The sequence below is a fragment of the Oncorhynchus nerka genome, linkage group LG22, assembly GCF_034236695.1.
Source record: "Oncorhynchus nerka isolate Pitt River linkage group LG22, Oner_Uvic_2.0, whole genome shotgun sequence".
Classification (NCBI taxonomy): Eukaryota; Metazoa; Chordata; class Actinopteri; order Salmoniformes; family Salmonidae; genus Oncorhynchus; species Oncorhynchus nerka.
Genome location: NC_088417.1, coordinates 20,626,809 through 20,641,940, shown reverse-complemented (window position 1 = coordinate 20,641,940; position 15,132 = coordinate 20,626,809). Strand labels below are relative to the sequence as shown.

Genomic DNA, 15,132 nt, shown 5'->3' with positions numbered 1-15,132 from the left:
AACTGCAGTTTCCTCTGCTTGGAGCAACAGTGAAGTGGGCAGGGCAGTATGGATTTCTTCTCTTACATCTGCAAGCAGAGTCTGAAAATCAGACAGGATGGCATTGTCTCAATTCGTGAAATGGCTACTGCTATAGGTTTCAGGAGTTTCCGGCTGCTTACCACTCTCTCCCAAAATACATCATCCAGAAGGATGCTCTTGATGGGGCTGTCCATATCAGCAGACTGTGATATGGTAATTTCTTGGAGAGACTCCTTCCCCTCCAGGAAACATGACGTCAACATCACCCCAACAGGTGTTGCTGGGCAGCTTCAATGTGGTGCTCTTATTCTCACTTTGCTTGGTGAGGTAGATTGCTGCTATAACTTGATGACCCTTCACATACCTAACCATTTCCTTGGCTCTCTTGTAGAGTGTATCCATTGTTTTCAGTGCCATGATATCCTTGAGGACCAGATTCAATGCATGAGCAGCACAGCCAATGTGATGTGAGGGTAGGACTCCTCCACTTTAGACCAAGCAGCCTTCATGTTCGCAGCATTGTCTGTCACCAGTGCAAATAACTTATGTGGTCCAAGGTCATTGATGACTGCTTTCAGCTCATCTGCTGGCCGGTGTGTCTGTTGTTCCTTGTGTCTGTGCTCTTGTAGAATACTGGTTGAGGGATGGAGATGATGTAGATCATCATTCCTTGCCACAAATAGTTGACCACCCATCAGAGATGATTGCAATACAGTCTGCTTTCTCTATGATTTTCTTGACCTTCACTTGAACTCTGTTGAACTCTGCATCCAGCAAATGAGTAGATAAAGCATGTCTGGCTGGAGGGGTGTATGCTGGGCGAAAAACATTCAGAAATCTCTTCCAATACACATTGCCTGTGAGCATCAGAGGTGAACCAGTTGCAAACACAGCTCGAGCAAGACATTCATCAGCATTTCTCGGGACTACGTTCCTCCATTGAGTCAAAACATTTCTGATTCCAGGAGGACCATGAGCTGTTGCTATCGACAAGGTGTCGGATTCATAATTTTCACCTCGAATAGAAGTAGACGGACTTTTGACAGAGGTTTCTTGTTGTGGGCGCTGAGGGAACTTTATGCACTTGGCCAGATGATTCTGCATCTTTGTTGCATTCTTCACATATGCTTTGGCACAGTATTTGCAAATGTACACAGCTTTTCTCTGTACAGCTGTAGTGAAATGTTTCCACACATCGGATAGTGCCCGTTGCATTTTACTGGAAAGATGAGAAAAAAATGAATAAAAAACAACAAATACAATTCCATGTACAGATAAATACACTGCTCCAAAAAATAAAGGGAACAAACAACACAATGTAACTCTAAGTCAATCACACTTCTGTGAAATCAAACGGTCAAAAAAAATGGGTCAGTCATGGTATGGGGTGGCATTTCTTTGGGGGGCCGCATAGCCCTCCATGTGCTCGCCAGAGGTAGCCTGACTGCCATTAGGTACCGAGATGAGATCCTCAGACCCCTTGTGAGACCATATGCTGGTGCGGTTGGCCCTGGGTTCCTCCTAATGCAAGACAATGCTAGACCTCATGTGGCTGGAGTGTGTCAGCAGTTCCTGCAAGAGGAAGGCATTGATGCTATGGACTGGCCCGCCCGTTCCCCAGACCTGAATCCAATTGAGCACATCTGGGACATCATGTCTCGCTCCATCCACCAACGCCATGTTGCACCACAGACTGTCCACGAGTTGGCGGATGCTTTAGTCCAGGTCTGGGAGCTCCCTCAGGAGACCATCCGCCACCTCATCAGGAGCATGCCCAGGCGTTGTAGGGAGGTCATACAGGCACGTGGAGGCCACACACACTACTGAGCGTCATTTTGACTTGTTTTAAGGACATTACATCAAAGTTGGATCAGCCTGTAGTGTGGTTTTCCACTTTAATTTTGAATGTGACTCCAAATCCAGACCTCCATGGGTTGATAAATTTGATATCCATTGATAATTTTTGTGTGATTTTGTTGTCAGCACATTCAACTATGTAAAGAAAAAAGTATTTAATAAGAATAATTCATTCATTCAGATCTAGGATGTGTTATTTTAGTGTTCCCTTTATTTTTTTGAGCAGTGTAGTTAAGCAGTTAGATAAATGTTTTATCTTACAAAGGAGTTATTTAAACATGAAACATGTATTCAAACAGGTGAATTAACTCTCAGTTAGCAGGCTCAAGCAAGCTAAAAACTCACATGGTAGAAAAAACTAACACGCATAAATTGTTAACAAGTTAGAAATTATTTAAACACACTTTGCTGTAGGCTACTATTTACTAGTTAACAAAAAAATAATGTATGTCATATAAAATATATTCACCCCATCCAGTAATGTAATCAAAACTTACCAGAAAGCATGTAGTCCTTGGCTCAGACAGTGTAGTAGTTTGGGCTCAATAGCATCTCATTAGTGTGCAAGATCTTGACAATCAGCTGACCATGTGATGGAAGAGTGCACTGCACTTGTAATGGAAGAATGCACTGTGCATGCAGAGGGTTGCAATTCCATTGAATTGGGGATAGTTTAACCAAAACATCCCACAAGACCTGGCATTGCCTTGTGTATCCCATAAAAAAGTTCACTGTTATAAGCTAAATTTCTCTATGAATTTAAGCAAAATCCCCAAAATTCCTGGGCTTAACTCACATGGAAAATTTCTGACACTTTGCAACCCTAGTCACGAGTAATTAAAGTGGCCTCCCTGTGAACAGAAGTTATCATGTTTGATTTGACTGTAATTTCAAACCTTTTGTTCACCTGGTAAAGTAAACGTTAGACAGAAAGATAGAGGTAGAGTATGATGGTGATTGAGAGGGCTTCTGAGTTAAAGGAAACAGAGATGTGGAGACTAGTGAAGGTAACAGAGGGAATGGGAAGTTAATTGGAAAGTAAGAATTTGAATTGTTTGGACTGATTAAGATTGACCAAAGTGAAAGGCCAGCATCCTGGGGTTGCCTCTTCACTGTTGACGTTGAGACTGGTGTTTTGCGGGTACGATTTAATGAAGATGCCAGTTGAGGACTTGTGAGGCGTCTTGGCATTCTCTCAACCAGCTTCATGAGGTAGACACCTGGAATCCATTTCAATTAACAGGTGAGACATTTCTTTCCTTCTTAAGGCGTTTGAGCCAATCAGTTGTGTTGTGACATGGTAGGCTTGGTTTGTAGAAGATAGCGCTATTGGTAAAAGACCAAGTCCATATTATGGCAAGAACAGCTCAAATAAGCAAAGTGAAATGGCAGTCCATCATTATATTAAGAAATTAAGGTCAGTGAATCGAGAAAATGTCAGGAACTTTGAACGTTTCTTCAAGTGCAGTCGCAAAAACTATTAAGCTCTATGATGAAACTGGCTCTCATGAGGACTGCCATAGAGTTATGACCTAGAGTTACCTCTGCTGCAGAGGACAAGTTCATTTGAGTTACCAGCCTCAGAAATTGCATCCCAAATAAATTCTTCACAGAGTTCAAGAAACAGACATCTCAAGAGCAACTGTTCAGAGGAGACTGCAGGAATCAGGCCTTCATGGTCGAAAGAAACAACTACTAAAGGACACCAATAATAAGAAGAGACTTATTTGGGCCAAGAAACATAAGCAATGGAGATTAGATCCGTGGAAATCTGTCCTTTGGTCTGATGAGTCCAAATTTCAGATTTTTGGTTCCAACTGCCGTGTCTTTGTGAGATGCAGAATAGGTAGACGGATGATCTCCACGTGTGTGCTTCCCACCGTGAAGCATGGAGGAGGTGTGAAGGACAATGACCCAAAACACACCTGCAGGCTGTGTAAGGGCTATTTGACCAAGAAGGAGAGTGATGAGTACTGTATCAGATGGCCTGGCCTTCACAATCACCCGACCTGAACCCAATTGAGATGGGTTGGGATGAGTTAGCTCGCAGACCGAAGGAAAAGCAGCCAACAAGTGCTTAGTATATGTGGGAACTCCTTCAAGACTGTTGGAAAAGCATTCCTCATGAAGCTGGTTGAGAGAATGTCAAGAGTGTGCAAACTTGTCATCGAGGCAAAAGGTGACTACTTTGAAGAATCTCAAATATAAAATATATTTTGATTGTTTAACACTTTTCTGGTTACTACATGATTCCATGTGTTATTTCATAGTTTTGATGTCTTCACTATTATTCTACAATGTAGAAAATTGCACAAATAAAGAAAAACCCTTGAATGAGTAGGTGTCCCCAACTTTTGACTTGTACTCTATATATGTTTTGCTATTCAAACAGTTATCACTGCCATTTAGCTGCCCAATAACCATCATCCAAAATGCCAAGATCATCACAGCCCTGAGAACTCCTCTCTCATCCTTTTCTAAACCTATTTGAACTTAATATAACTAGTAGGTCTCTGACATTAATGTTGATCTGACTCTGTTCAGCACGGGCCTAGTCTGTGTCTGTGGTGTGTGTATGTACTCACATGGGGGGAGACCGTGTTGATCATGGGGGCTGTGGCAGTGAAGGGACTAGGAGGAGCTAGGGAGGCCATCGGCTGTTGCAACTCAGAGTTAGCTCCACTCATTGGAGCAGGTCCCACCCCTGACGACACATCACAACTGGAGAACGCACCTACAAGGAGAGACATCACCGTCATCAACATAACTTTTATTATCACCATCATTCTGTTTCATAATCATGAAAATAAACTAATCTTCATTGTCTCGTGTTTATATGAGTTGCGTGCAGTACAGTAGTGAGTGTGTGCATGGTACCATGAACGAGTGGGCTGGACCAAATCAACAACAAACACATTCTCACACATGCACCCTGTACACCAGGGATAGGCAACTAGATTAAGCTGCAGGCTGGTTTTTGTCAGAGTAGATAGTTAGGAGGCCGGAACAAAATTGTAATAATTTGTACACTGCAAATTTATCACAACTTAGGTGAAAAAAAAGTGACTGCCTTTGAAAATAACTAATTTCATACCTAAAGTAGATTGAGACAATCATATGTCTCTTTTTATGCGTGTGAATACATGGGAACAGATTTCCTAAATGAAAAATAGTTTTTAGTTTTCAGCTAAAGACAATGGGCTGAATTTGGCCCACAGCCGCCTGTTGCCGACCCCGGATGTAGACAAACACACAACTACATATTAAAAACACACAGTGGATGGAGACCTGTCCTGCCACTGACCCAGAATAACAAGCAGAAATCTGATGACTCACACATTGTTCTATCACACACATACACACAGCTTTTCATACTGGGGGAAAGGGGGGTGGGAACTCCATTCATATTCATGTACTTCCCCCATCACATGCCCTCTATCTGTTAAGTTGTTGCTGCTGCTGTTTTATTGATTTCACACACACGCACGCACACACACACACGCGCACACACACACACTTAACCGGTATAAACTCTGCCCCTGCCCCTTAGTGACCCCTAGGGAGAGGGGGAGTAGGAGTGAGAGGCCCCCTCACCCCACAAAAGGCTGAATGGCTGTGGGCAGCACATATTCACTAGAGGAACAAGAGTGCTTTGTGCATGAGAGTGCAAGATGGAGAACGAAGGAAAACGAGAGATCATGTACTGCAGAAACAAACACAATAGAACACATCTCCTAACCTACACAATATTGTTGGAAAGACAATCCCACAATTACCAGATATTAATGTTAAAATCAGACTAAACTGACTAAATTACACTACTTAATCTGATGCCATCATAAATTATATACAAATCTAACATTAGTAATAAGCTAGTCTTGTAATTAAAAATTAAAAATTGGGTAGAGATTGCTACCCTTACCCTTTTGCTACACCTAGCCTACATATATCCATATCCCAAAGCTAGCCTCCATTTACCACTGGGCCAATACATCAAAGGTGGAGTTACATTTATCATGTCAACACAGGAATACATGTAGTGAATATGCTTTTATGGACCCTAGTTAATTATCAACAACACAGAATAAAGGATGGATGGGTGTGTGTTCACGTTTGACTATACTTGTGAGTATACACAAGTAGGCTCCATAACAGCTTCTACCCCCAAGCCATAAGACTGCTGAACAATTAATCAAAATGGCCACCGGACTATCTACATTGACCCCCACATTTAATTTGTACACTGCTGCTAATCTCTGTTTATTATCTATGCATAGTCACTTTACCCCTACCTACATGTACAAATGACCTCGACTAACCTGTACCCCTGCACATTGACATACACAGGTTCCCCCTGTATATAGCCTCGTTATTGTTATTTTACTGTGTTACTTTGGATTATTTTTTACTTTGGTCTACATGGTAAATATTTTCTTAAATCTTCTTGAACTGAACTGTTGGTTAAGGGCTTGTAAGTAAGCATTTCACAGTAAGGTCTACACGTTGTATTCGGGCGCATGTGACAAAGTTTGATTTGAGTACCAGAATTCCTCACGAGAATAGTAACAACTATTTTGCTGGTCCTCACTTGTTAAAAAATAATTGTAGGCTTAGGGGCTAGGTTTAGGAGTTAGGGTTAAGGAGAACAGTCCTCACAAGTATAGTAAGACATAGCTCTGTGTGAGTGTGGACCAGCCCTATTAGCTCAGCTGCATTGGCGTAGGACTGTCCAATCGGGAATCAATCAAAGTGATCAATAAGGACTTACCAACATCACCTTTCTTCACCCCCTCCATATATCCCCCCTGGAAACCCCTCAACCCTTAGTAACCCTCTCAAGCCAGGGACCCACCACGTCTCAGCCTCCAATAACATATGTGTGTGTGTGTGTCAGGGTTAGCGTTAGGAAAATACAGCGCCGGACAACGTGAGAAATTTACCGGACCCATATGCATTGGGTACATAATCCATTAGGACTTCCACCCACGGTGATCAGAATGACAGAAATCACATGTAGATTATGAAAATGCATCTTAACTTCTTGGTGACAGGGGGGCAGTATTGAGTAGCTTGGATGAATAAGGTGCCCAGAGTAAACTGCCTGCTACTCTGTCCCAGCTGCTAATATATGCATATTATTAGTATTATTGGATAGAAAACACTCAGAAGTTTCTAAAACTGTTTGAATGATGTGTGTGAGTATAACAGAACTCATATGGCAGGCGAAATCCTGAGACAAATCCAACCAGGAAGTGGGAAATCTGAGGTTTGTAGTTTAATTTAAGTGATTTCCTATCCAATATGCTGTGTCTATGGGGCCAGATTGCACTTCCCAGGGCTTCCAGCAGATGTCAACAGTCTTTAGAAAGTTGTTTGAGGCTTCTATTGTGGAAGGTTGTCGAATAAAACCTGTTTCAACAAGTGGACTATGCTGAGGCCAATCAGCTGTTTACTGCGGGGGTCACGCGGGCACGCCATTCATTCTTTTTCCTCTCTAATGAATATGTTATTGTCCGGTTGGAATATTATTGAAGATTTATTATAAAAAAGACCCTAAGGATTGATTGTAAACATCATTTGACATGTTTCTACAAACTGTAATGGAACTCTTTTGACTTTCCTCTGGATTTTGCGCTCTCGCATTGTGCCTTTGGAATAGTGAACTAAACGAGCGAACAAAACGGAGGTATTTGGACATAGATATGGACGTAATCGTACAAAACAAACATTTATTGTGGAAGTGGGAGTCCTGGGAGTGCATTCCAACGAAGATCAGCAAAGGTAAGTGAAGATTCATAATTCTATTTATGACTTTTGTTGACTCCAGAATTTGGCGGGTAACTGTATGGCTTGCTTTTGTGGCTGAACGCTGTTCTCAGATGATTGAATATTGTGCTTTTTCCATAAAGCTTTTTTGAAATCTGACACAGCGGTTGCATTAAGAACAAGTTTATCTTTAATTATATGTAAAACATGTATCTTTCATCAAAGTTTATGATGAGTATTTATGTTATTTGATGTGGCTCTCTGCAATTTCTCCGGATGTTTTGGAGGCATTTCTGAACATGGCACCAATGTAAACTGAGGTTTTTGGATATAAATATGAACTTGATCGAACAAAACATACATGTATTGTGTAACATTGAGTCCTGAGAGTGTCATCTGATGAAGATCATCAAAGGTTAGTGATTAATTTAATCTATATTTCTGCTTTTTGTGACCTCTCTTTGGTTGGAAAATGGCTGAATTTTTTCTGTGACTAGTTGCTGACCTAACATAATGATATGTCCTGCTTTCGCCGAAAAGCCTTTTTGAAATCGGACACTGGTTGGATTAACGAGAAGTGTATATTTAAAATGGTGTAAAATACTTGTATGGTTGAGGAATTTTAATTATGAGATTTCTCTTGTTTTGGATTGGGCGTCCTGTAATTTCACTGGCTGTTGGCGAGGTGGGACGCTAGCGTCCCGAACGATCCCAGAGAGGTTAACAGAACATGCAACTAATGTAATGAAGCAGCCAATAAAACATCATTTTGAAACATTTGCCAAAATGCAATGTGGGAAAACTCCATTCTGAATAGCGCACCTGGGAAAACTCCATTCTGAATAACGCACCTGGGAAAACTCCATTCTGAATAGCGCACCTGGGAAAACACATCATTCTAAACAGTGCACCTGATAAATGTTAATCTCTGTCATATATGGAACTTCTATGTTAGAAACTTAGAAAGAGGAGGAATCCAAAGATACAACAACTAGGACGGGTTGCTAATATGACTAGGATTCTGCCTGTGGCTTCTGGACAATAAAAGAAAGTTGATATTAGGGCATACAATTAACACCCGCCAAAATTGGGTAGATTTAGGCATTGGCGAGCAAGAATGTCTATTTCACCAGTCACTTTGGCGCATGGTCAATTTGCAGGGCTCTACAGTGCGAGCATTTCATTCGCAAATAAAGATTGTCAAAAGTCAAGCATAAGCACATTAGAGTTAGAAAAATACTGCAGTAGCTTTATTTCTGCTGTTTTGTTTCACAGCTGCTAATTGCACAAATAAATTATAATCCTATATCCCACCTCGCACAACAACACTGCCTGGCAGGGGAGCTAAGCTCACTGAGTGAAGTGCTGATAAATTCATTTGTGGAGGCGCTGTGCACAGGCATAAAAGTTGGTCTAATTTGACTTTGTCCTTGTGTTTCTTGGCTATTTACATTGTTTTGTTCACAACCTCAGTTGTTTTTCAAAATGATAGTTTGAGTCTGCTGCTTCAACTGATAGTGAAGAGATGCCCATGTCAGATCCCAAATCTCTCACATATCGCCCCGTTACCACGGTAACCTCCCACCCTTAAAGGTGCTGTTGAACATTTTGGCTCTGATATTTTGATTAAAAGACTGAGGTCACAAAAAAATGTAATGAAATTCAACAATATACCACATTACTTCTTACTAATACATGTCTTGTTATAGAAACATTACAAAGCATGGTAATCCATTTTATTTATTATTTGTTTTGTTAAAAGTAATTATGGCCCAGAAATATTTGGGCTGGTAGATTTTTTTCCATCTACCTGCCACAGTGACTGGTGGGCCAAAAAGTACATTTGAGGCCCTGGTTGATGAAAACAAATAGAACAGGAGAGAAATAGTGGTCAGGAAAGTAAATGCAAATAGGGAAGTAAATGGAAAAACATGCCAAAATTATAGAATTACTCCTGTCTATACAGAAAGAAAATACTTCAAAATACTTCACCAGAAAGCATAACAGCCAGAGCGGAATCGAGGATCATTAGTTTCTTTTAAATTATTGAGCTGCGGTTGTAAGTGAAAAGCATAAAACGTGTGAAGGTAATGTGTCTTGAGTATAATTTAAAATGTTGAGACAAGAAGGGGAAGGGTGTGTCAAAGATATAGGCGAGTCTCTCCAGAATGGATCAGCTGTCTCCCGCCAATTCTTGCCCATTCATTGTTTCATTGTGTGAATTGTTTGCCCTTTCATACATTTTTTAAATTATTTTTTTTACATCAATTACCCTTTACATGTCACCAGTAGTAAATGTAACATTAATTCCCATTATTTGGTTACATTCATTTCTGTTAATGCCTGTATTGGTGAGTCATTTACCTTTCTCATTCTCGGAGTGGAATGCTGTTTGCAGAGTTCACAACCTGCTACACTTAAGATAAACAAGTTTTGGTTTATTTCTTAATCATTTTACGAGATGTCAATTTTTTCATGCTTAATGTGAGAAATTAGCATGTGTCTGGTTTCTCTGTGCTGATCATGTTGAATGAGTGCTCGAGCCTGAGCACTGGCCTCACGGTCTATTTTAATTTTTATGATTAACCACATGACAATGATTTTGAGAAACTAAAACGTTATTGAAATGAAACTGTTCCACAACAATGCGAATATAAAAATCACAACTGCCACAAAGAACAGTACAAATGGTAGGAACAATTTTAAGCTTCCCCAACATGTAACTCACGTGCTGCCTATGAATAATTGCCTCCACGTTTCCATGGTCGGAGTTTGCCTATAGGCTACTTTGAAGCAAGGTAAGACATGCTTCATAATATGAAAAAAAACCTCAAGAAATATAAATAAGAAATAAGGACAACAGAAGAAAGTAAGAAGCTATAAAGAGGGTCAGTTCAAATACCATATTTACAATGTGCAGGGATACTGGAGTGATAAGAGGTAGATAAGTATATGGATAAGGTGAATAGGCATCAGGATGTATGATAAACAGAGTAGCAGCAGCGTAAATTAAGACTGTATGCGAGTGTCAGTGTGTGTGAGTGTGTAAAGTCCTGAGTGTGCAGAGATAAACACAAGGGTCAACTTTGATTAGCCATTTGATTAGCCGTCTGTGTAGTCATTTTGTTATCTATTTAGCAGTCTTATGGCTTGGGGATAGAAACGGTTGTGTCAGACTTGATCCACCGGTACCACATTCTGTGCGGAAGAAGAGAGAATAGTCTACAGCTTGGGTGGCTGGAGTCCTTAACAATTTTCCGGGCCTTCCTTTCACACCGCCTGATATAGAGGTCCTGGATTGCAGGGAGCTCGGCCCAGTGATGTACTTAACTGTCTGCATCACCCTCTGTAGCGCCATGTGATTGAAGGCGGTGCTGTTGCCATACCAAGCAGTGATGCAGCTAGTCGAAATGCTCTCAATGGTGCAGCTGCAGAACCTTTGAGGATTTGAGGCCCCATGCCAAATGTTTTCAACCTTCGGAGGGGGAAGAGGCGCTGTCAAGCGCTGTCTGCCAGATCATCTAGTCCTATGGTTTCAGTGAGGGCCCTCATGCACGGTATGGTGTTGTTATTGTTGAAGGGTGCATAAAATGTGTAGAGTTTGTCTGGTAGAGAGGGTCTGGGTCTTCTTTTGTAAACCGTAATGCACTGTAGCCCCTGCCACATGGGATGGGCATCGGAGCCTGCGTAAATATGACTCCACTTTATTCCAATATTGTCCTTTTGCCCATTTGATGACTCTGCAGAGGTCGTAGCCAACTTCCTGTACTTGTTCCTATTCTGAGTTGTAGCATCAGGACTGTCTGTAATGGCCCAGTGTGCGGTAGCCCTGTCCTTTACCGTAGCACCAACCTCTGTCTTAATCCAGGGCTTTTAATTGGGGAAGCAGCAAACCTTCACGGTGGGGACAACATTACCGATGCATTTCGTTATGAAGCCGGTGACGGAGGTGGTTAGCACATCGATGTTATCAGGGGAGTCTTGGAACATATTCCAATCAGAGCTAGAAAACCGACCCCTGTAGCATAATCTCTGATTCATTTCTTAATGGCACTGGTGCTTCCCGTTTGAGCTTCTGCTTGTAAACAGGAAGCAGGAGTACGGAGTCATGATCTGATTTGCAGAATGGTGGAAAAGGTAGGGCCTTGTATGCTTGCTTGAGAGGCAAAGGAGACTTGTTGATGGAAGTTTGGAAATTAGTCTAAATGATGACAAACTAAAATCAGCGTCAATATTACCACTGTCCTGTCCACTCGGTGCATGGAGAATCCATCCAGTTGGATAGCCATTGTCCAAAAGCCATGCTTCAGAAAAGCAGAGAATATTGCAGTTTAGAGAGTCCCGTTGGTAGCAAATCCGCATTCGAACGTCATCCATCTTATTATCAAGTGACCAATAGAATGGAGGGAAGAGGTGGCCGGTTTTCCCTTCGCCTTAATCCTGGCAGGATTCCCCATTTCTTGCCACAAATGCCAGCATTTCCTCTTGGATACCCCGACAATTGGGTCAGAATTACAGAAAGAGCCCAGGGCAGATGAGTCAGTCGGAATTGAGGTAACTGCTGATCTTATGTTCAAAAGTTCCTGTCGGTTATAAGAAATGATAGAAGATACATTTTGTGAATATAAAGTACAAATAAACAACAAAATAATCACCAAATAGCAAAGTTGGGTCAGAGCTTGCAGTTTAAATGACCAGTTGAGAAATAAAAAGTTATTTTTTTAAATCATGCACCAAACCGTTTTTTTAACGCGATTGCATTTAGAATGGTTGCGCAATGAATGGGTTCATAAAAGCATATGTTTTACTCTTTAGGAGAAATCCAGCTCAAAATTGTCTCTGTATGCTGTGCGTGTGATAGTTGTGTTGGAAAAATAAAATGCATGTTGACTAACGACTATACACAGGCCAATTTAATTCCACAAAATTATACACATTAACCTATAGACCGATAAGCATGATGGTGAAATGTATTAGCATCAACTGGTAATTTCAATTTTTTTCTTACGGTCATTTTGGCCGCAGCAGTTCTACTTAACGGCTTAAACATTTTTTTGCCAGCTAATGGAAAGCCTGGTGTGTGTGTGGTTGTCTCCAGTCATCAGGTCTCTCCAGGAGAGCTGTATGCAGGTTTAGAGAGGTTTAAGCAAGGGAGAATACTACTACACTGATCCGCAGCCAACATCAGATCAGACGGCTAGAGTCCTGCAAAACATGAAGACCACTTTAACCCAAGCTGCCCTCCCGATGACATTAACCAGCACTGATTAACCTCAACCCACACACCCTCTCTGTACTATCAAACATTAACTCAGCCCAAATCTAACCCCAATTTCACCTCCATCCATCAAACACTCACGTTCACACACACAATCATTGAATTAAAACAAAAGAGAGTATGCCTATAGTGAGAAGCCTTCAAGACTGTGACCACTAAGCCACATTTTGAGACCCTGTGACTTGGCTGTGCAATTTTTTAAAATATGTTGGTCGCATCGGTGCGGGCTTCACATTCATTCACCTCACTCAAAACGTCCTCATTTTTAGGAGACTAAAATCATGATTTGGTCACACAGTGAAGTACATCACCCTCATGATTCCTGTAATGAAAGAGTCTTCCTGACTGTCCCTGTCTCACTGGGGCCTGCTGCTGTGTTGAGCGCGCCACTCTCTCCTTTCCCAAGAGGAAGAAGCGTTCTGATTGTATAAAAAAAAAAATCATCTAATTGCTGGGAACACACTGCTATCCTGTTGTCACAGATGGAGAGAGGATGTTCTCAGTTTCTGTAGATCTACTTTCTATTTCTCAACTCTCAAATATGAGCTCAATAGCAACTAATCAAAACAAATTTGATTTGTTACATTATTCGTAAAAAAACAGGTGTAGACTAACAGTGAAATACTTACTAGCGGGCCGTTCCCAACAATGCAGAGTAAAAAGAGAAATAACACGAGGAACAAATACAATAAATAACGATAACATGGCTATATACACAGAGTACCAGTACCGAGTCAATGTGCAGGGGTACAAGGTAATTGAGCTAGATATGTACATATAGGTAGGGATAAAGTGACTAGGTAACGGGATAGATAATAAACAGTAACAGCAGCGTATGTAATAAGTCAAAAGAGTTAGTGCAAAAAGGGTCAAATGCAGATCGTTAAATAGTTAACCAATAGCTAACCGGACTAACTATGTAGCAGTTTTATGGCTGGGGGGTAGAAACGGCTCAAGGTCCTGTTGGTTCCAGACTTGATGCATTGGCACTGCTTGTAGTGCAGTAGCAGAGAGAACAGTCTATGACTTGGGTGGCTTTAAACTTTGACCATTTTTAGGGTCTTCCTCTGACACCGCCTGGTTTAGAGGTCCTGGATGTCAGGGAGCTCAGCCCCAGTGATGTACTGGGCCGTAGGCACAACCTTCTGTAGAGCCTTGTGGTCGGATGCCAAGCAGTTGCAATAACAAGTGGTGATGCAGACAGTCAAGATGCTCTTAGTTGTGCAGCTGTAGAACTTTTTGAGGATCTGAGGGTCCATGCCAAATCGTTTCAGCCTCCAGAGGAATTCTGGACCTCTGTCAGAGTGACCATCAGGTTCTTGGTCAAACCCCTACCAAGGCCCTTACCCGATTGCTCAGTTTGGCCATGCAGCCAGTACTAGGAAGAGTATTGGTTGTTCCAAACTTCTTCCATTTAAGAATGATGGAGACCACTGTGTTCTTGTGGACCTGCAATCCCCCAGATCTGTGCCTCAACACAATCCTGTCTCAGAGCTCTACAGACAACTTCATTCGAGCTCATGGCTTGGTTTTTGCTCTGACATGCACTGTCAACTGCGGGACCTTATATAGACAGTTGTGTGCCTTTCCAAATCATGTCCAATCAATTGAATTTACCACAGATGGACTCCAATCAAGTTGCAGAAACATCAAGGATGATTAATGGAAACAGGATGCACCTGAGCTCAATTTCAAAGAGTCTGAATACTAATCTAAATAAGGTATTTCTGTTTTTTATTTTTAGTACATTTTCAAACATTTCTAAGAACCTGTTTTCACTTTGTCATTATGGGGTATTGTGTGCAGATTGATCAGGGGAATTTAGTTTTTAAATCCATTTTAGAACAAGGCTGTAAAGTAACAAAATGTGGAAAAAGGGAAAGGGTCAGAATACTTTTCCAATTCACAGTGTATACAAAATTATGTGGACACCTCTTCAAATGAATTGATTCAACTATTTAAGCCACACACGTTGCTGACAGGTGTATAAAATAAAGCACACAGCCATGAAATCTCCATAGAAAAACATTGGCAGTAGAATGACCTTACTGAAAAGCTCAGTGACTTTCCAAGTCAGTTCGTCAAATTTCTGCCTTGCTAGAGCTGCCCTGGTCAACTAAGTGCTGTTATTGTGTTGTGGAAACGTCTTGGAGCAACAACAGCTCAGCCGCAAAGTGGTAAGCCACCAAAGCTCACAGAACAGGACCGCC

At 41.4% G+C, this 15,132-nt stretch overlaps 1 protein-coding gene across 3 annotated transcripts in view; it reads right to left on the bottom strand.

Annotated features, from left to right (window-relative positions):
- Positions 1–15,132, bottom strand: part of mllt10 (MLLT10 histone lysine methyltransferase DOT1L cofactor) — a 75,161-nt gene that overhangs the window by 17,355 nt on the left and 42,674 nt on the right. For all 3 annotated transcript variants that reach the window (XM_065007050.1, XM_065007051.1, XM_065007052.1), the window contains one exon: positions 4,464–4,612. In XM_065007050.1, coding sequence (XP_064863122.1) covers positions 4,464–4,612 — 149 coding nt within the window. The remainder of the gene's footprint in view (positions 1–4,463; positions 4,613–15,132) is intronic.